Source organism: Nothobranchius furzeri, chromosome 8, assembly GCF_043380555.1.
Source record: "Nothobranchius furzeri strain GRZ-AD chromosome 8, NfurGRZ-RIMD1, whole genome shotgun sequence".
In the NCBI taxonomy this organism is placed as follows: domain Eukaryota; kingdom Metazoa; phylum Chordata; class Actinopteri; order Cyprinodontiformes; family Nothobranchiidae; genus Nothobranchius; species Nothobranchius furzeri.
In genome coordinates, this window is record NC_091748.1 from 48,439,036 (window position 1) to 48,462,157 (window position 23,122).

Sequence of the window (23,122 nt, forward strand, 5' to 3'; positions counted from 1 at the left end):
TCACACTAAACCACTCATAATATACACAACTGACCTTGTTGATTTAGGCCTAGTCCACACCACGTAGCCGGGGTTTTTTTTTTAAAACGAATATCCGCCCCTCCAAAAACTTGCATCCACACCACCTCGTTTTAAAACAAAACTCTGTCCACACGTACCCGGATAAATACGTTGTTAAGGACATGCCAGACCTGTAGGCGGCAGTACTTCCCCCATTCTTAACCTCGTCCTTCGTCTGTGGTCTTCCGCAAGGAGCAGTAATTCCGCTTGCAAAAACAAACAAGCAAAAAGCGCTTGGACAGTTGATAAAGCGAGCGCAGCTCTGAGGGCATCCATGCTGTCAGCTAGTGTAAACACAGGTCGCACACGTGATGTCAGCATTTTTTTGTCGCGAAAAGTGACGTTGCGGACCTTAAAACTCCGGTTTTGTCTGTCCACACGCAAACACCCAAAACGGAGAGAACGCAGATCTTCACTTTGGCCGGAGTTTTTAAAAAGATCCGTTTTCGTATGAAAAAACTCAGTTTTCGTGTGGATGACAGGCCAAAACGTAGAAAAATATCTACGTTTTGGCAGATCCCCGGCTACGTGTGGACAGGGCCTTAAATAGTCATGCACGCAACATAGTAGGGTTGTGTCATAGTTTCTTTGTCCAAAAGCCACAATCATGCATGTAAATAAGGTCATGAGTGAAAACTCACAAAAAGGACACACAGTCTAACTGATGTGAGGTGACAGTGAAGCACTATGTGAAATGCTTTCAGATGTTAAGCACAGTACAAATACTGTTAACACTTTTCCAGTCATATAAAAAGACACATAAAACCAAAGGTCACCCTAGCTTGCTTTGCAAAGTGCAGATTCAGACTCTATCAGAAGAGTGACGCCTCCATCAGTGTGCCCCAGGGCAGCTGTGGCAACATGAATCTATGTGATGTTTTGTGTTGTATGTTTTGATCTACGTGAAGCACTTTGTGATTCTGTGTCTGTGATAAGTGCTATATAAATAAATTTGCTTACATCATAGCTCATCACCATCAGTGTGTGAATGGATGAACGACACACTGTAGTATAAAGCGCTTTAGAGTCCTCTGACTCTGAAAGTTGCTATATAAGTGCAGGTCATTTATCATGTGTGCCACTGAAATCCACCTCAGAAACATCTAACTCCGGGATCCCATATCTGCCCATGTCCACATTCACTCACATGCACATTTTCCTCCCCCTTGTTACCATGGTGCCCTGAATTGAGGTCAACCCGTATTTCGGTGATAGCGCACGTGTGCCTGGAATCAGCAGACAGATGAAGCCTTATGCATGCCCTGGTATGATGCTGAAACAGGGCATTAGCACAGGGACAGAGAAGTATTTGGTAGAACTTACACAGGCGTGTATTCCCATAGCAACTGTTAGTTCATAGCTCAAAATACTGCATGAACAAATGATTTGATGAATAAAACTACAAGAAGATTTCAAGTACAGTTTGAAAGACTGCAAGTCCAAGAAAACTTGGACTACACATGTCATAATACTAATACTAATACTAATAATAATAATAGATTTTATTTAAAAGTGCCTTTCAGGACACCCAAGGTTGATTTATGTTAAAATATTCAATAAAACAAAATATTAAAAAACAATTAAAACTTAATAAGCAAATACAATAAGTAGAAACAAGTGATAAGCATTAGTGAGTCTACAACGAATGAGCTGCCCTGAACAGGTGTTTTTAGCCTGGATTTATAAGGTGGAAGAGATTTAATGCTTCGAATGTCAGGTGGCAATGAGTTCCAGAGTTTAGGGGCATAACAGGCAAAAGCTCGACTACCTCCCATAGTGACGAGGTGGCAGAAGGGCAGTGCAAGATGCACCGATGCGGAAGATCAAAGGAAACGAGAGAAGGAAGCAATGCTGTCACGTAAATATAAAGGAGCATGCTGTGAATGAAGCTGAATGTAAAGAGAAGGATTTAAAAAATTATCCTGAACTTAACAGGCAACCAGTGGAGTTCTCGAAGGGCTAGGGCAGGGCTATTCAATTCCGGACCTCGAGGGTCCAACACACTAGATTAAGTGGTTGAATCACCTGTGCAGCAGCTCAGATTCAGCAGAAGCTTGCTAATCACCTACTAATTGAAACCAGGTGTGTCAAAGCAGGGACAAAACCAAAATGTGCTGCTCGAGGCCCAGAATTGAATAGCCCTGGGCTAGGGTGATAAGATGGAAGGAGCGGCTTTGAGTGATTATGCGGGCTGCTGAGTTCTGGAGGAGTTGAAGCTTATGAAATGATACATAAAAACTGTCCTATTAAGCCCTAAAACATTAAGTTCGTGTTTCCAGGGGTTTGAGTATCCAGGAGTCAATAAGACTGGTATTATTTATAAAAACTTGTAAAATAGCTTTAAGTGTCAAGTCATTTGTCTAATCCTAAATTAAGTTACTCTTTTATTTAAGATATAACAAAAACAACCAAGTTTGATCACCTTGCCACTAAAGAAGTCACCATTTGCCATTTGAAACATAAAATCTATCATGAGTCTTTGGAAGAATGTAGCTTCAATTCTGGAAATAGCAAGATCTGGGGAAAAATTTTTAAAAAAGAAATTGGAAAACAGTTCTTTGTCAACATATGTATATTTTTAGAATGATACTGCTATGACCCCTCTTTTGCAGCATTTACATGCAAAAACTGTTAACTCTGCACTCAAAAATAGAATATCTCATCTTTAAACCCATCCACTTTCATCCTCTCTTTGTTTTTATACTTTAACTTGTTGCACACTTATTACTAAATGCACTGCCTAAAGCAAATGCAATCAATACGGACACTCTGAATATGAAGTGGGTCGAGTAAGAGGTTACCCCTGAGATGACTGTTTGCTTTCTTGGCAGAGACTATGGGAAGAAGCTGCAGCTATTGATCAGTGGGTTAATTTTTCAAACCATAACAAAGAAGCATTTCATTATTGTGTCAAAACACGCCTGACCTACAGATGCCAGAAAGTCTGTTAAGAGTTTAACAAGCAAACAACCAGAGAAGTGAAGCATTTTCCCCAACAACACAAGGATGTCTCGGAGGATCTTACTTTGTTATTTCATGCCTGGGATGCTGCAGAAATTCAGACAGACAAACCAATCTCCAAGAGCTTCTTTTTGTTAGAGTATGTTCATTCGTGATTCACCTCAGCTGAGCTCACACACTGCAGAGCATTATGTTAAAAGTGGTGGCTGCTATAATTCTATCATTTAAGCCTGTCTTATGAATCTTTTAACATCTTTTATAATTTGATTGAGACTTTAACGATTCATTGAGTAACTTCAACAACTCGATTTCAGATGATCTTCCCAAGGAATAAAGAGAAAATGAAATGACATAATCTACTAATTTATACAAATACTCAGAGATTCAAAGTCATTACTAGGGATGGGTACCTTTGACATTTGAATCGATCCGGTACTAATTCCGGGTACCTAGGAATCGATACCGGTACTTAACGGTACCAATTTTCGATAATTTTGAGTGTTTATTTTCAATTCTCTTTTATGATTAAATATATATTTTTCTCAATATATAACAATATTTGATAAATATCACGATAAATAACATACAACTGTTTGTATTTTAACATCGTCCTTGTAGTTTTATAAGCTGATAATTAAACTGAAGCAAACATCTTTACTGTGAACTAAATTTACTGTGCATCTTCATTCTTTTTGCCGTCTTTTTTCATTTGATTTTTCCTACTGGGAAGTTAGAATTTCCGAGGAGAAAGCGAACGCACCATTAGATGATAACAATGGTGGCAATGGAAGCTAACATATCAAGCTAACGTTATCTTAAACAGTTTATTTAACTGCTGGAGCAGATTAAAACGATGATGCCTCACACTTAGATCTTTGTCGCTGGTTTCATCTTCACCCAATCACCCGTCGCAGTGATTAAAGTTAGTAGTTAGTAAAGTGAAGCCAAACTTTAGAGCGCGTTCATGTTCTAGTCGGAAATTCGGAGTTCCGAGGAGAAAGCGAACGCACCATTAGCGAAACGTAAGCTAACATATGAAGCTAACGTTATCTTAAACATTTTATTTACCTACCGGAGCAGATTAAGATGAGGATGTCTCACTTAGATCGTTGTCGCTGGTTTCATCATCACCCAGTTCCCCATCACATTTAGTGAAGTGGGCCCAAGCTTTAGCGTGCGTTCTTTCTACCATGCTGCTCTGTTTACAACTCGCTCGCAGCGACCGACGACATAACGCTCTTGCACATGCGCAGCTGTCTTGGCAAGTTCTCGTTATGAAGGACGGGTACCGAAACGAGGCACCGTTTGAAACGACGTGTATCGGTGCGCGGTCGGTACTATGGAATTCGGTCGGTACCTTAAAAAGTACCGAATTCGGTACCCATCCCTAGTCATAACTGACTTGAAACATTAGTGGACACCCTAAAGGTCTGGTGTAAACATCTTTGTTAGCATCTGAATATATGAGGATGTAAAGAATGGGTTGTTTACATCTTACTTATGAACCATAAAATGTGAGATTCCATAGAAATATGAAATATCAATCCGATGGATCTTTGAATATTTTAACCAGAAGATCGGAACTTTTTATTGCAGGGATTAAGCGACACTTCAAATTAACTCCAAGGAAAGAGAGAGAGTCAGGTTTAAAATAGTTAAGAAATTTATTCAGGGTATATACAGCAATCCTTAAGTAAAATTTACTACTTTTTAATACTTTTTTTTACTACCTTCAGAATTTTTTTAAAACCGTCACAACACTAAATTGCAAGTGTTAATCAGCGACCTATTTACACATATTTTAACATATATAACATACAAAAAGCATAGACTTAGAGACTCACTGATGTTGACAACGTATTGCGCATATTTATTTTACTTAGAAAATATGCCAGGCACTTCTTTTCAGCGGTTCAGACAGTTGACCACGGGGCCTGAAATGATGCAGAACGACCACTGAATATGACGTCATCATAATGTGACCGGATATGCTAAAGTAGGGCTGCTCAATTATGGCAAAAACAATAATCACGACTATTGTGACTGAAATTGAGATCTCGATTATTTAAGACGATTTTTCAATTTATGTAGATTTTTTTAATTTATTTTTATTCAGTCATAAAACTGCTCAGGGCACAATCAGGGCAAAAATAAACAAGAAACAAGATGATCACTAAAAGAACTCCTGATTCCCAGTATAAAAAGACCAATATACTTATAGCTCATAGTTTATGACCCAAGGGCTGTAGACCTTTGTTTAACTCATTTAAGTCTAACCCGTACAGACCCAAATACCAATATCTTGCAAATACTGACAGCAAGAATTATACAGTGGCATTCATAACAAATAAATGCAAATAAATTGATGTTCACAAAATGTTGCATAACATTTATTGAGTCATGTCAAGGTGCTGTAGGAGAGTGCACTAGCACCGTGTCCTCAGAGATTAGTTATTAGTTATCAGCGTGAGGAACTTATTTCTACCTTATTTATAAACTATTTATTTACAAGTCCATCAGTTAATGTAATAATTGTCCCAACCACAGCTGCACCCCCACCCCCCAACCCGGTCTCACAGCAATCGGGGCAAGCTGCATGTGTGTTTAGCGCGCCGCACGCGCACACTTAGCCGTTTTTAGTGGCTCAGGAGCCCGCAGGTGGGGTGTGTGTCACTCACTCTGGTTACTCCAACAGGGAGCCGGCTCCGAGAGCCGTTTCATTAGCGACTGACACATCACTACATCATTCCCTTTCCTAATGTCCTGAAGAACGGTCCGGAGCGCAGGCGGAGTGTTTAGCTAACCTGCAGCAGGAAATGTCGACGATAGTTATCCAGAAAGTAGCTAAGGGTTACCAGAGATGTTTCTGAGGTGTTCGCTAGGTACTTTTAAGATTTAAAAAGTCAAGAAGGGGGTCTGAAAAGCTGTTGGAAATAGCGTCAAAGTCGCTAAGTTGGCAACGGAGCGCTTCATTTGTAACTCAGGGCAGCTCAAGTGGGAGGAGCAAATAATCGGCTTGTTTTATTTTTATAATCGTTCAAAACATTTCATTCGGAATATATTTCTATGTCGATGTTCAGAATACGACACCTGATAGTCTGAAAAAAATAATACCTAACTTGGAAAAAATAATACCTCTGAGACCAAATTTAACACTTTTAATGGCCTTAAATTTGACTATTTTTATTTATCACTTTTTAATACTTTTTAAAACCCCGCGGACACCCTGTTATTTCTACACAATTTAAACAAGACGAACTTAAACACTCTGTGTACTGATGGACTAAGGTGGAGTGAGACGTGATGAATGATGATGGTGTGTGTGTGTGGAATGTTATTCAGAACCAGCGGATCCGGAGAAGCTGTTAGTTCTGAGCGGGAGTGAATGTTTCGCTCTAAACTTTAGTAGATTTATAACACACATGAAACGCCATCTGTCGGTCTACGTACCCAGGAGAAGCCTCCGATCAGATCCAGAATGCCGAGGTCCTCGTGGACCCTCTTTGGTACCGAAGCCGGTAGAAAAGCAGCGGTGCTGACAAACTAGTCTTGGAATGCTTCCAGGTCACGACAGGTTATCACTGGCGTCTCCGAGACCCTGAAGGGGTCGTGAGATCCAGCTTTTATTCTGAAGGAACCGTTGCGGTCAGTTGTAACTTGCAACAGATTTTATCCAGCTTGTTCAGGTTCTTTATGGCTGAAGAGGAAGTCCGGATGGCCGGTCCGAGACTTCTCTAGAAAGCTTGAACTAAAGAAGAGGTGACGTGGGATAGTTTTCATAATTGTCATATTTTGATTTACTGGCGAATCAGAATTTGACATGCAAAAGAGGGTTTATACAAACACCACAGATAACCACGCTGATGAACTGAGACTGATCCCAGACTTGCTAACTACATAAGATCAGGTCTGGATTAATTCTCAGTTATTGTGAAACCAATTCATGCTGGCTGCTTCCTTTGTTTAACAACTGTGTGTGTGTATTACTGACAAAGACTTGTGCTTCTCACCCTGAGGTCATAAATATTCTGAGCTGTTTCGGTCTCACGGTTCTGTGGTAATTTTTTGACCTCCAGAGAAGTGGAGGAGGCAAGGAGGCTTATCCTGGAGAAAGTCCAGGTGCACCAGCTAATAGTTATAAAAACAGATCATGTACTCTTAAAATCGATAATCCCACTAACTAGCATGAAGGAGAAGATTTACTGTTCCTCCCCAAGGCCAAGAGAGGAAGAAGAGGAGTAGAAGGAGGGGCAACGTTGGGCTAAGGTCACCAGAGGTCAAGGAGAGACGAGAGGGGCAGACTCTAGACAGCCAGCAATGCCTGCCGAAGAAGATGATGTAATTGCAAGGAGAAGAGGAAACAAGTGACCAGACGTTAAGCTCCAGCAGCAGGATGTGGTGTTGCCATGGAGATGCAACCTCTTGAAGAATGCAGAGGGGAGGGGGGACAGAGTGAATAAAAGGAAGCTACTGGGTTTGTGAAGAGAGCTTGATGGGATGAGTGAGAGTCACTCAGTCATGGACTGAGGGGAAGGTTGAGCTGTGCTTCTTGGGGAAAGAGAGTTTCTGATTTTTGTCTGTGTGACCCGCTGTGACGGGATTTTCATTTTTTCATGTGTGTGAGGAATAAAATTCGTTTCTCACTGCGAGGAACTTAAAAAGAATCCACGGTCTCTGGGGGTCTCCTCTGTCAGTAATCTACGAGAAAGGTGAGGCGCTGATTACCGGTATCCCATCCCAAAGGTTTGAATGCTATTATTAAAACCATCCTTTTGCTACAGTTAAACTACCTGTTTCCTCAGCATAAAGGAACAGCTGTTTTGACCTGAGGCTTACATGAGCCAAAGGAATAGAGAGAGAGTGTACTGGTGTAATTGAAGTCTTCCTTGTGTCTACTTAAACGTATATTGGTCAGAATTAGAAGCCCGGGGTAATTTGGTGATTGCTAATCAACTCTCTACATAGTTAAAGGGTGTTTATTGGCAATTAATGCCACGTCCACTACACTGACTGCAGGCCAAACCTGAGATTTTAAAAAGATCTAACTAAGAGTGGAGTTAGTCTGGCAAATTGGCTTGCAACACACGTCCAGCCCCAGAAACGAAGGTTCTGATTGGGTCAGAAAAAAGGAAATGTGTCGTGTGGCTTTTAGCATTACGTGTCATTAGTGTCTAGTGCAAATGTCCAAGATTATAATAACTTGTAAAATACTACTGATCACAGGATTATAATATCAAGTAATAAACATTGTCATTTCGCAGATTGATTGAACACTGGGCTCACATCATTATTGGTAATTAACAAAGTTGTTGATTATGTATTTATCAAAATAGTTCTTCGACCTTCGTTGTAACAGAGGTGAAGCAGTTCAGATGAGTGCATGAAAGACCTTGGCCACTATCTCATGTAGATTAGCCTGTCAGAGACTTTATGTCTCTGCTCGAGCAGACGCAGCAGATCATGCCCTTTAGGTCAAAAACATGACATTCATGATGCTACAAGGTATTCCATAACAGTGACCTTTCCTCCTCAATCAGCTACTCAGATGGTGACACTTATAATTAAGGAGTCATCAACTTCCTAATGCTAAGCTTTTGAAAGAGGCTTTAAATGCTCTTTGTAATTACGGCACTCTGGCGGAGCAGGTCTTTACCATTTATCCTCCTGCAAGTAAACATACGGAGAACACGAGTTCAGAAGCTGCAAGAAACTTGGAAAGTTGCGATGAAACTTTGGTTGATCTCAGCTCAAAATACATCAACTAGTAACAAACCAAGTTATCATATAACCTCTGTTTGGTGTATCCAAATCTCCAACTTGAAAGCTACAAAACGCAGCTCAAAAAGATCATTTTTTTAGGTATTTAAACAAAATATTTAGAGCGGACATTAGGTTTGGACGGTATTACGATACTACCATAAACAGCCAGTGTCAAAAAAATAGAAACAGTGTCAGTTCCAATACGTCATGAAAAAAATGCACGTAAGAGGACTAAAAAAACAAAAATAAATAAAAAAGCTAAATAAAAGATCATTCCATGTATAAAACGGATGCGTGGTTGAATTTCCAGTTTTACCTAAATAGTTTAAAATGTTTTGTCCAAATTTTAGAAACGTTCCATAAAGTTTAGGAATGTGATCACAGCGCTGACACGGCACGCCAAGAGAAAAATGGCATCTTGCGCACTAGCTGACTTGGTGTCTAAAAAGAACATGACTTCTGCAGTTTGGGAGTATTTTGGGTTTCAAGCAAACTTAAAAGGAGGGCCAGTAAAAATTGATGAGGTAAATTGTGTAAACAAAAGATGACCAAGAAAGATACACGCCCCATCAGCACAGCAGCCTTTTGTCTGGAGTAGGGCTGCAACTATTGAATATTTTTGTAATTGAGTACTCTATTGAATATTTTATCGATTAATCGAGTACTCTAATAAATTACCCTTTTGCGTTTGTAAACCAATATATCAAATAGCATGTTATAAAATATGAAAGACCTCTTGAAATGAGCACACAATTGCCAGTTATTCTTCAAGTTTTATTCAAAATTAGTTTTCAAAACTTCAGCACTTCAACTTTACAGTAAACAAATGCGAGCGGCTGCGGCCTAAACAGCACCAGAACCGCTCACGGTGCATACGCAAACATGGCTCGCCAGCTACTTCCCTATTAACGCACGTCTGTTTTAATTTCAACACTTTTTTTTCTCACACTAACAAGGATTGTCGAGAAAGCATGTTTGCCGTGGTTATGTCAAATTACACTGATCACAAAACATTTATTTACTTTCTTTCGTTTTCCTCCGCCACTCATAAATACCTGTGTCCTCCTGCAGCAATCCCGAGGGACAACGGACATCAATAACAACACAGTAAAAAGTCAGACGCGTTGTAAAAAGTGCTATTTTTAGCACATTTAAAGTCTGACGTGTTGCTACCAGACGTATGGTGTGAGCTGAAACTGAGTGCTACAAATGAAAAAGTTGCACAGTGTCCGCAGAATATATAGAAATACAGGCTAAAATGCATTATCTTGTAGAGGCTCCGAGTTCGCTTGCAGAAGAGACATTTACATGCGGATGTTTCCTGGTCAGGTTGCAGCTTGGAGGATGTGGTGTTGTGGTAGGCTAAATCCATTTTACAGTTCTTAAACTGGACTACGTTTTCTGCCTTACGATGTGAAAAATGGTCCCACACCTTTGACATTTTGTGTCTTTTTCGCACTCCACCGGGGTCCACATTGTCTGCCATGGTTTAAGAGAAAGTTAAGTTACATTCGCTACTTGCGTGTGCATTCAGTGCAGTGTGTGTATGTGCGTCACTTATTTCGGTTCGGGTGAAACATGACCCCGGGTGAATGCAAAGCCATTAATTAATTAAACATGAATTAAACGAAGCCTCGAGGCAGAGAATTTGACTCGAGGATTTTTTGTACTCGAATTATTCGAGGTATTCGAGGAATCGTTTCAGTCCTAGTCTGGAGCCTGTTATTAAAGGTGTGTGTGTGTGAGTGCTCCTCACAGGAGTGAGAGACAATGAAAAACAGCTTCAATCAGAGGGTCATTAACTACGCAGTATCCAGAATTGCGCATGCGAGAAAACCTTGCAGGGTGATTCTATCTGCCAATCGGAGATTTTCCCTAATGGTAGGCATGACTTATAGCCAGTCAATCAGTTAGCAGTGGGTGGGTTGGACCAGGTCGGCTACAGGCAGACTGCCTCTGGAAGAGGGCTGAAAAGACATCTGGCTGCGCGCAGAAAAAATCCAAGGTTACCTAAATGAGAACACTCCCAACCCGGTCCAGGCAGAGTGGAGCCGATGCTAGTGTGCAAATGCCATAAGTCTCCTCCTTTTCCGGTCGACTCATGGGTCCATGGAAGAAGGAAAAAAGAATGCAACGGGGCTAAAATAGCTATTTTCTAATCTGCTTAGCTTTACACCCTGAATCACACATATGTTGTACTTCATTTTAAATAAAAAAGTAATGATGTGTGTTTTGATCATGTCAGTCACGTACTTTGAGATTCATCAGCTTTTAAAAGTTCGTAATTAGCAGGACTACAAATCAGACATCAGTACGTCACATATATGACATCACCACCACATAACCTCCTCTCCCCTAGCGTAGCTGCTACCTACCACATGGCCAGATTTATGGTGGTTCTTTCCTCCTGAAGAGAGGATTTCAAGTTTGCTGAACTTAAAGCTTTGAGCGGAAAAGGACAGCTTGCCAACTCCGGGTCGGGAGAGAGGTCCTGCCTCAAGTGGAGGAGTTAAATATCTTGGGGTCTTGTTCACGAGTGAGGGAAGAAGGGAGCGGGAGACCGACAGGCAGATTGGGGCAGTGTCTGCAGTGATGCGGACGCTAAACCGGTCTGTTGTGGTGAAGAAGGAACTGGGCCAGAAAGCAAAGCTCTCGATTTACCAACCAGTCCTCACCTATGGTTATGAGCTTTGGGTAATGACCGAAAGAACAAGATCGCAGATACAAGCGGCCGAAATAAGTTTTCTCTGTCGGGTGGCTGGGCTCAGCCTTAGGGATAGGGTGAGGAGCTTGGACATTAGGGAGAGACTTGGAGTAGAGCTGCTGCTCCTCCATATCGAGACGAGTCAATTGAGATGGTTTGGGTATTTTGTCAGGACGCCTCCTGGATGCCTCCCCAGGGAGGTGTTTCAGGCATGTCCTGCTGGCAGGAGGCGCCCTGATCATCCCAGGACACGTTGGAGAAAGTACATCTCCAAACTGGCCCAGGAACGCCTTGGGGTCTCACCGGAGGAGCTAGTGGAGGTGGCCGGGGAGAGGACGGTCTGGAACTCCCAAGTTGAGATGCTGCCCCCGAGACCCGGATAGGCGGAAGAAGACGAGATAAACTTACAGCTGTTTTTAGTCCCATTGACTTGCATTCTTTTTTTTTGTTCTTCTGGGGACCCATGGTCCAGAAGTAGATTTGTGTGACTTAGGTTGGGAGATCTTGTTGTTCCATCAGAATGAAGACAGTGAAAACTGCTGTCGATATCGATAAACTGCTTTTAAATAATGATTCAGTATCATAACACAACGTATTGCAATATTTCAGTGATATTTTCTTACATCTCTAATTTATTCTAATCAGAATGAAAGAAAAAAAGCACGAAAGAACTCATTCACTCATATTGTAATACATTTGCAGTGGTCTCTAGTAGCATTAAATGCCTTGCAAGTCATGCTCTGGAGAAAAAAGCTCCAGTGTGCCTGTTTCAGCATGGAGATTTCAGCCAGTGGAGATGTAGATTCACACAATGGCAGATTATTTCCTGATATTTGTACATCTCGCCTCTGATTGGCTAACAGCAATGCAACTCTTCCACTGACTCCGTTTTCTCTGCAAGGCTGATGTTTTATCTCAACAAATAACACAAGCCTGAAGGACTTTGCCATGTTGTGGAGTTGCTAATGCTAAAAGTTAGCTTCTACTAGTTGAAACGATGAGCATTCCTGCCACACCAATTACTTTGACATTCAAATTGAGCAAGATAGGACTAAAATGACGGGCTCTGCATTTAGTGACAAAAGCTGATGACTCACAAAATACCACAGCAGGCCTAAAGAAGCCCACGGGGTTATGTATTCATTTCACACTGTGGATAGAACTAATGAAAGTGGTGGGTATGAAAGTGTAATTTTTCCTGAAAGCTCAGGGGTCTTTGAAATGGAGATTTTAGGAGATGTTGAGAGAAAGAGCGGTATTTATGTAAGAGGAACGTTGCAGCCTGACCAATTCTGGTGATAACAACAGCAGGTCCAATCACATCACAGGATCCATCACACGAGAACAACAAAACGCTACTGATGGACATTTATATGTGTGCTGGTGAACCTGATGCCTGTCTGCAGAGAAGGTCGATGTGTGGCCTGAAATAAACGATAAAAATACCAGCAAAAAAATAAATAAATTAAGGACAACTTTGTGTGCAGAGATTTAACTACAATCACTAGAATAGTTGTTTTTGTCTCATCTGTTGATGGAGAAACACGTCAAGTTGACGTGCGGCTCTGCGGTTTCTGGGAAAATTAAAATCAGTCACAGGAAAAATGACACAGAAAAACAGGGCTTAAAAATGTATGCAATGTAAGTATGATTCCCATTACTGAGATCTCGGATCAGAACATTTAGTGATCCGAGATGATCCTCAAAATACAGCGAAAGCTTATGTCCTTTTGCTGGCTTTAGAGGAGAGGAGCATGATGGGAATGAAGAGGGTGTTGATCAGCCTCGCTCCTTCTGTTACTGCTGAGGGCAGCGCCTTGTCCAGTCGGGGTGACTCAGTAGAAGATAATCTGCTCTAACTACAAAAGCAAAACAGTTACACAACAGTTCAGGTCACCACTCGTTCTGTGTGTGTCGCAGCTGCAGAAACACCCACACACACCCAAGGAAATGTCTTTTATATTGCAGGGATGTTTTCTCTGCTCGACCACTACGCACACCTATGCATTTGATTACACAACAGCAGAAACAATGTGGAGCAAACAAAACACAGCTTCATGAGCTGGACACACGATGTAATGATAACAAAACATGTATTTTTCTGCATCTTCATGTGTTTATCTTTAACAAAATGCATGTAAAACCACCTCTGAAGGCAGCCATCTTCATACAAAAAGGATGGAGATGAGGCTGCTTTTGGTTCCTCAGCAAGTTGTGCACCATTTGTATATCACTCAGAAAGCTGCTCTTTCCATTCATGCATAGTGAGACTGCAGCATGCATGGTACTTGTGATTAACCAGCAGCAGCATCGGCCTGCTGGAAAATACAAAGCAGACGATAACCCTGCCTGCAACTGTGGATTCACTTCAAACCCTGAGAGAAAATTAGTCCTCAACTCAAACCACTGCCAGACTTCATTGAATTCAATAATCACATGTCCATGTATTCCTGGAGATGAACGTGTTGCAATCTGACTGCAGAACAATTTTTTACCAGCCTCCAGCTCATCAGAAAACATGTAACACGAAACTATGTGAAAATAGTCACAATCTAAAGCAAACACATGGGCATCTCTTTATATATGTAAGGTCTTCCAGAGAGAGGTGGAACATACTTTTTAGGCAAAATAAGGAAAAGTACCCTTGCAGTTCTGATATTTAAGATTCAGGATGAGATTCAGTGATGAGTGAAACTTGAAGAAATTCTGGGTCCTATTTCAGATTTAAAGTTTTCATTAGATGCCTCACTGGGTGCTTCTGCATTCTGTGGAAAAAAGAAGCTAGTGGAGGGAAACCCTCCATTTTAACATAACAATGAATTATGATAGATGTTATAAAGTGCAAAAGCTGCACTGAGAGTTGAGCTTTCTTTCTTTTTCCCTTAAGTACACCTGTTTAATAAGTAAAATGCCACTAAAGTAAGTGCTAAGTGCCTCAGTAACAAGACCAATGAGCATCTATGGCCAAATCCCACCAATGGATTCAAAAACTAGCTTCAGGATGCACAGAGACTTATGACATCGGATAACCTTTGGGGGCAGTAGTAGCCCAGAGTGGGTTGTCCAGTAAACTGAAAGCTGTAGGATTGACCCTGACAGCGGAGATTGTTCTGGACTTTCGGAAGCACACATCCCCACTCACCCCCATGCAGCGGGTTGTACGCTCTGCTGAGAAGGTCATTGGCTGCAAACTCCCCTCCATACAGGACCTGTACACCTCCACGACATTGAGGCGTGCAGGTTAGAAAACAGCTGACCTGTGTCACCCTGGACAGTCTTTTTGACTCGCTCCCATCTGGCATGATGCTCATATACATTAAGACCAGAACCTCTCACCAAAAGAACAGTTTCTTCGCCCCTGCTGTTGGACTCATGAATGAACATTCTAGGACTGCCCACTCCAGTTGCTTGGTTTCAGTCACATGACCCAGTCTTGCGTTTGCACCAGAACTGATCTGCTCTGATCAGTACCTACGCTGTCTTGTATAGTAGCCATTTCTCTAAGTTTTGCCACTTTATATTATTATTTTATCATGTTTATATTACTACATCCTATATTTGCTTATCTCTTATTTTTATCTTTCATTTTGCACCAAGTACTACAGCAATTTCCTAAGTTGTGATTTCTCGCAAAAATGGGAATAAAACCCTTCTGATTCTGACACCCAGCAGAGAATGCTGCTGTTGTGTCCTTGGGCAAGACACTTAACCCACATTGCTTGCTGGTGGCGATCGGAGGGACTGGTGGCGCATGTGCTTGGCAGCCTCACCTGTGTCAGCACACCCCAGGGCAGCTGTGCCTACATTGTAGCTCATCACTACCAACGTGTGAATGTTCCCTGAAGCATCTTTATCTTCTGCTTTGTATTGTCGTGTAAGCAAGCCTCTACCATGATTCAACTTAAGAGTTGTGTGAAACTAGGACAGCATGGTTCTGGTGTTTCTGGTACTTCATTTGATCCATGACATGGAGATCACTGCAATTTGGTGTCTTGAGAGTCTTGAAACAGCTTGTATTTTTGGCTCATAGGTTGGCAAACCATAAATATTCAATTTGTTGTTGGTTTTATAACAAGTTGTTTTAGAACATCTGGAAAAAGACGATTTTTGGGATTTGAGGGAAAGAAATCTCTTATCAAGACAGGCAATGGTCCCAGTTGAGGCTGTTTTTCAAACCGTTGGTTTCACCTCTAAACTAAGATAATAACTTTATTTTATAATCTTTTTATAGAGTAAGTCAAACAGTCCTTAGTAACCTTTTAAAGAAAGAGTAATCCAAATTTAAAATACAGATAATATGGGCTGGTTTAAAAGCTCAGAAGTTTTATGTATCCTTGGGAACTGGGGCATTGTTCAGTTCCTTCTTGGTTGAAAATGGTCACTACTAATTTCATGTGGGTGGTTCAGATAAGACTAATGGCTTCATGCTTTTTTCTGTGCTCATGCCCCAGGTGCTGCTTATAAAATAATAACCAGTTGCAGAGTGGGCACGCAACTCTCCTAATTGAAAACAGCAGGCCTGTGCTTTATTTCCCTTCAAGGGTGGTCAGGGCATCATGACACTGCAGACTTCTATATAAGTGAAACTGAGCCTAGGCCACAACAGGGGACTTTTATCACTGCAAAGTCACCATAACAGAAGAAATACAGTTAGAGGTTTAGGTCTCATTTTCTTTCTGCCTTTTCCTCCTCATCGCTAATCTATAAAATACAGGCAAGCACAAGGACACAGCTCCATTGGTCCTGCCTCTCTGTGTTGGCAGTCTAAAATAGATCGCCCCAGACAAAACGCATCAGCACGTGAACACAACTGCGTAATCGCCTACGTCAAATGTTATGACATCACAGCTGGCAGAAAATAAATAAAAAATAAAGGACCGCCTAGAAAAAAGGGGCCTGCAGAGGGAGTCCTAAAGGGAAAATGCAGAAATATGGATGGTAGATTCCACAGGAGGCAGGCAACCTGCTCTTTGTGCTGCCGTCAGCATCTCTAACAGGCCATGCCTAAAGAGGAGAAGGGAGGAAAACAGACAGGGGGAGGAGGACTGATGAGTAGTGAGAAACAAGAGGCTGAGCCGATATTGTATCTGGGCTGAGAAGGAGGCAGAAAGGAGAGAGTATCCAAGGCTGAAGGTGAGAGGGGAGGGTGGGATGTATGAGATTAATGTTGTCATGCTGGAAGAAGACTCGTGGGGCATATTACAACCGCCTTACGGAGAAGCTTCATAGAGCTCTTAAACAGCCAGCTGTGACTCCCACACAGCTTTGTCGTCACACATTTAGCACAACTCACAATTCCACACGCGTAGGATCTGACGTTAACGAAACCAGAACCAGTCGTGACACTGCGGCTGACTCTCCCATTCATTCCAATAAATAAATTACAAATCGATCCCCCTTTTAGTGGACTTTCCCTTTAGCGCTTCAGGGACAGACGTGTGAGGATTACACTGTAATTCACACCTACCCCTCCATGCTGCAGGGCTTATCACACAAACTAGCTTGGCCTACAAACCTTTGTCAAATGAGAGATCACACGCCGCAACAATCAATGTTTTAACAGAATACAGGTCTAAGAACTAGGTCTAATGTAAATGTTGTCTTATTTGGGGTAATATAAAAACAGCAAGCATGTTTCATCAACATTTATAAAAACAACTCTTCATCATTAGCAGATTCAAAGTTGCTAACACAGTAACTGTGCATGTGAGGCCAGGATTAATCTGTCTGACATGTTTTTCATAGAGGGTCTACAGTAGCTTTAAAGAGCATATTGCAGGTTAGAGCCTCCTTTGAACAAATGTTTACAGAAACGTAACAGGAACTCGTTCAAAATAAAAATGTACACTTACAAAAATTATTTAGGCTTTGGGAGTCATTTTGGTGAGATTCATTTGTCTTGGTGAATGAATAATGCTAGCTAGCTTAAACCCGTGTGCTAACATCACAATATTGTACAGATACTGTCATGTACCAGACAATTAAAAGTAGTATTTGTTAGGGCTGTAGCGAAGCCTCGACGACGTCGACGGCTCGATTCTAAAAATTTGTCGACGTCAGATCCGGAAGTCGACGCACCGCGCCCACTTGTTGCATCCCCAGGAGTTTGTAAATAGAGGAGGAATCTGCCTGTGTTTCCTCTAGTTCGCCCTCTTCTCCGCCTTCACTAACATCTCCGCCAAATACCGAAGACCCGGAACAACGTCCGTCCACCACTAGATTATTTTCCTGTTTTGCCCGCCTTCGTCTCCCGGCAACGGACAACAACTTCCGGGGTCAGATGCGCTGCTTCGTCTCTACCGCAGATGTAGAACATCACCGGGAGCATTTCTCTCTTCCTAAAGGAGCTTCTTTCAGACATTAGGAGAGCTATTTTGGTGGTAGCAGTCTCTCCTCCGTGCTGGTCTGTTTACTGCTGGGTGGTTTTGGTTTATTTAAACTTGGTAACTTGAACTTAACGTTGGTAAAGCTACTGTTAGGATCTTCGCTAACAGCTTCTTGCGTTTGGATAAGCTGTTACGTTTTGGTTTAGAGTTCATCTTTTTTTGTGGTGTAGATCTCCCTTTTATTACATTTAGAGTGTTGTGGGTTTTCGGTTTAGTGTAAAATATCACCTTGAGTTTGGTTTAACCCGTAAGACCACTCGCCTCACGCACATAAGTGACCAAAACAAAGCAGCATGGAGACACTCCATCTTCTACCACCTCTCAGGCAGCAGCCTGCACTCCCAAGTTCTACACATCACCAGAACATAACCAACCGCAACACAATAAAAGCAGTGTTATACAAAATGGAAGGCCCGTAGTGTTTATTCTCTTACAGTAAGAATTTATCAATTTTTTTGAGGAATTTATTTGAGATTTTCTGGTTTTTGTTAATTCTGCAATAGAAAAATAATCATTAGTCGATAAAATAATCGTCAGAATAATCGTTTTAAAAATAATCGTTTACCCCCAGCCCTAGTATTTGTCAGGTAATATAATATTGATTCTTGACAATAAACTATAATTAGTGTTTGCCATCTGCTTTATACTCGTTAATATCCATTCATGTAACATAGCTTAGCACTTTAAAGAGAGGGAGAGACGTCTGTCATCCTTTCCAGGGCAGGCGGTTCAGACCTGGGTCCGACCCAGAAAACAGCTTCTCTGGCCTGCTAGGGATTTTTAAAAGTTCCTCATCTTCTTCTTGAGCTCAGCGTGGACCTCCCTGACCTTGTTCCAACACTAATCTGGACTCTGGGAGCTAGCTGGTATTTTTCAAAACTCTGCCATGGGGCTCTCGAGGATGGGAGGCATGTTGAACTATCATCATCATATCACTGGGATTGTAATCCTCTAGTCTGAAGTGTACACCACAAACTTTTCTTCTCTGGTCTTTTCAGCTGTCCAGAATGCATCAGGAATGGAAGATAGTGCCATTCATTCTCTTATTTAGAAATCCGTGGATTCGATGTTCAGACATGCTGGTTTGTGCAGCCTTCACAAACACAATAGTTTACCCTTTTTAGGAAAAACGAATGCAATCCAAAACTAGTGATTACAGACACTGACTCCAGAACACGACCTCTCTTCCCAAAAACTACCTACTGGCCACACTGAGCTTCAGGCAGGACTAGCTAATAACTCCCTCTCTTTATGTCAGAGGCTAAGACTTTTTAAAAAAAGCATTTTTAGAAGCTTTAGTGAAAAAGACCACTTTTTACTCTAAATAAGGGCCCATTATATATTGTTAAACAGAAGACCCACAATAAGTGTTTCAAATAGTATTTTTTAGACAGCATTTTACATGAAAATTTAAAAATGTTACCTGCAATTTGCTCTGTAAGTCTCATTTACTGGCATTTTTACTATTCTGGTGTTTTAGTTTAAAGGAATGTAATCACTACTAAAGCAATGATTTCAAGTGTATAGAAAAATAAGTTGTACCACAAAATTACCACTCGCCACAGATCAGTGGATGCGATAATGTTTTTGCCTGAGTGAGACAGCAAAACATCTGACGAATTAGATGGAATTTAATGAATTTTTCAGAAAGTATTTCCTACATGTTCATTGGCATTGTTTTTAGGGTCAACTCCATTCAAGGTGATCACCAGTGATAATCTTCTTTATGAATTTGACAGCTGCTATAACAGCTCACATAGCAATGAATGAAGCAAACATATTGTTAACCAAGGTTAACCACAATTTGATTTAAAGCTGCTATGGCAAATTTTGAAAACAATTAGCTTAACAATTTCTTTTCATGCCTCTTAACAACGTTCTAACATAGTACAAATATAAATATGTTGCGGAGTAGCACTAGGCGATATGTAGAAAATGTATCGTTGTCAAAAATTCTGATAATTTTTCGCATGTCAATAACTTTGGTAATAAACAAATGAAGAAAAGTGTGTAGGTTGGTAGGGATGGGTACCGAATTCGGTACTTTTAAGGTACCGACCGAATTCCACAGTACCGACCAAGCACCGATTCACTTCATTTGAAACGGTGCCTCGTTTCGGTACCCGTCCTTCACAACAAGAACTTGCCTAGACAGCTGCGCATGTACAAGAGCGTTATGTCATCGGTCGCTGCGAGCGAGTTGTAAACAGAGCAGCTCCGGTAGGTAAATAAAATGTTTAAGATAACGTTAGCTTGATATGTTAGCTTCCGTTTCACTTCCCCGGTGTGCCCCAGGCTTTATACGCTTGACAGCGCCATCTAGTGGGCAAATTTTGTTAAAGCGCATACATGAAGTTATTGTCTATTCATTGTAATTGAAGTTAACTCCTCAATATATCGTGATATGGATTTTAGGTCATATTGCCCTAGCCCTATTGTGGAGATTAAAAGTAACAAAAATAAAATAATGCAGTGGTTCTCCCGCATTTGTCTAAAGACCTCCACTAATGGTTGGTCTTGGACTGAAAGCTACTATTGGATCATCTGGTTGTCCATCTTGCCATAACACCACACTTCTGCACCTCCCTGGGTCCTCCACTCATAACACACTGGCGTATTAAGCAACAGAACACCACTGGTGTGAAAGGTTCATGGCTCAATAATATCAGAGGAGAAACAGCCGACTGCTACCACTTCAACTTTAGGACAAATTACCTGAGTCCCAAAAAGAAAAACACAATTTGAAGTCATGGACAACAAAAGATGTTTGGACATAGAAAATAGCGACTGGTGTTTGGCACTATCTCGTTTCCTCTGGCATTGTGGATCTCTAGTTCCCACAGAAGCATCTCAGGGAAGATACCTGAGGGGAGGAGTGAGCGTTTTTGTTCAAATCCTAGCTTGTTCTGTAGATTCACCATAGCAGCTTTAAAGTGGTTCTAGAACATTTTTTTCTACAATAGCATTACCAGCACTAAATTTATGCATTGCAGATGATGAAGTGGGAAGATATACATTTAAAAGGGTGTGTCTAAGTGACAAAAACCCTTTAGAGAAAAATGTTTTATAAATAAAACTTTATTATTAATTACTAATTTGCAATAATTGTTGGGGTTTTTTCACAAAGTACAGACACAGACTAGGTTACTCAGTCACACCGATCTACTTGCAATTGCAGCAAAGCTGCATCAAACTCATTTTAGTTCCTTGACTTACATCAGAGATCTACCCAAGCCAGCTCAAACAAAAGACCTGTTTCCATATTTAAACTAGACTCAATAAAGCTCTGTTTAATAATGCATGTTTAACACCATTCTTCCCCACAATGCCTGTTTCCCATTGCGTATGAGAAGAGGAAATGGTTGAGCAAGCACACACTTGTGAAATTAAACAAGGTGATTGAGATATGGTCCAGCAAGATTGCAAAAAATAAAATAAAACACATGCAGTGAAAGGCGTCTGGAGTCCATTTTTACTTTTTTAGCACTGTCAAAATCCCCATCACTGGACAGTTTGTTTGATCAGTGTAAATGTGCTGAGCTCCTCTCAAAATAAACAATTAACTGATGCATTTTACTTTAAAATAAATACTTCATTATGTTACACAACATTCAGCCATAATGTGACCGTCTCACATTACAACAAGTTAGTGTCATCAAAGCTACTGTTGGATAAGAAAGAGTGCAAACAGACCTCATCACACTTCACCTCTCATAAGGTTACCTGACACTCCCACTGACCGATGTCAATAACTAAAAAGTTAACAGGTGCAACTAAGCAGCCTAACTAATGTCTCGTCCCCCATTCCCTAATGAAAAAAATCTGATGTCAAATTCACATAATGATTAAAGTATAAACCAAACAAAACACCTATTTTAGTAAGAAGATGTATATCTGGTCAGCATTCTATCACCCACCAACATAGATCACTGGGTATGTTAAAATAAAATAAAGACACATATAATAAACTTTTTCTTCGTTAATTCTATGTATTTGCCCAAGGGTACTGGTACTATGAATCTCCCATACATGTTTATTCGTTTAAACAAATATACACTTGGAAAAATAAAACATAAAAACATTTTGGGAGCATGTCTACCTGCCTCCAACAAACTGGTTTAGATTTTCCTTTTTTGTTGTTGTCGATTTTCTTTAAATTGGATTTTTCTGGCACAGAAACATTAAATGATTATCTTTTTTTTTTTTGAAGAAATACTGAATGAAGCAAGTGTTTTCTGCTGACGAGAGGAAGCAAAATGTGTCCAAAACAGAAAAATGTTTACCTGTATAGCTGTTCTTATGTGGAGGTGATGTGACGTCTCTGCTACAACCCTGGCTTTATCTCAGCCTGCTAATATTAATACAAAAGGTCTGTTCTTTCTATGGTGGGCTGTATTTTTGTATAAAACTGCAAATATTTACACAACAATTGTAATTACTGTATGTCCATAACTTCAACTGCTCAGGATCAGCTAGCTACTAGCATAGCTTACCAGTTCCTTCGTGTAGAGATGAGTAGGGACTTTCTGGTCATAGTACAAAAAAACTAAAACAGAAAAAAACTGAACCGACATATGTATATATACGAGGACTAAAAGAATACGTCAGAAATTACCCATGTCCGCTGCGTCCATCCCGTAGCCAACCCCCACAACCGTCTCCGCATCATCGGATGCTGCGGCCCCGGACAGCGGGCTACCTTCCCTGGCCTCCGACAGCCCGACAGCTCCCTCGGCTTCCATTCAGCTTTCCGGAGGAAAGACAGGCAAGTCCCCCCGATTGAATGACCCACCGTGAGGGTGAAGTCCCAGCAGAAGGAACGAGAGAGATGCTGTTGAACGTGTCAAATGAAGGAATGTGTGGTAGTTCTTAGCTGAGATCCCTTCCCTTCATCAGTGCGGTGTTTCCTCGAGAAAGGAAGGCAGCAGCGAGTACACTCCTGTGCTCTCCGCTCCTCCTGCCCTTGCTGCCATTCACACAGACAGAGCTGCTGCTGCTGGCGTTTTTTGGAATTCTAGGGTGACCAAGGAAGATCCCGCCTTTCTTGCCTCTGATTGGCTAGATGGGCTCTACTACGATTGGCTGAAAATCGCGGGGGCGGCAGACAACAGCAGCGGCCTCCAAGTGGTGCTCGCTGCAGAAAGGCGGAGCTGCACCAGAAGGTGGAGCTGCACCAGAGTCAGCCCCGCCCATTCCATCAGAGTCAGTCCAATTCCTTCCAGTTGTCAGACTTAATAGCATCCTGGAACCA

At 41.3% G+C, this 23,122-nt stretch overlaps 1 protein-coding gene across 2 annotated transcripts in view; it reads right to left on the bottom strand.

Annotated features, from left to right (window-relative positions):
- The window catches only part of pip5k1ca (phosphatidylinositol-4-phosphate 5-kinase, type I, gamma a), a 57,024-nt gene extending 34,275 nt beyond the window's left edge, over positions 1 to 22,749 (bottom strand). For both annotated transcript variants that reach the window (XM_015971639.3, XM_015971638.3), the window contains exon 1: positions 22,487 to 22,749. In XM_015971639.3, the coding sequence (XP_015827125.1) occupies positions 22,487 to 22,613 (127 nt within the window). In that variant the 5' untranslated portion in view covers positions 22,614 to 22,749. The remainder of the gene's footprint in view (positions 1 to 22,486) is intronic.
- Between the last annotated feature and the right edge of the window lie 373 nt (positions 22,750 to 23,122).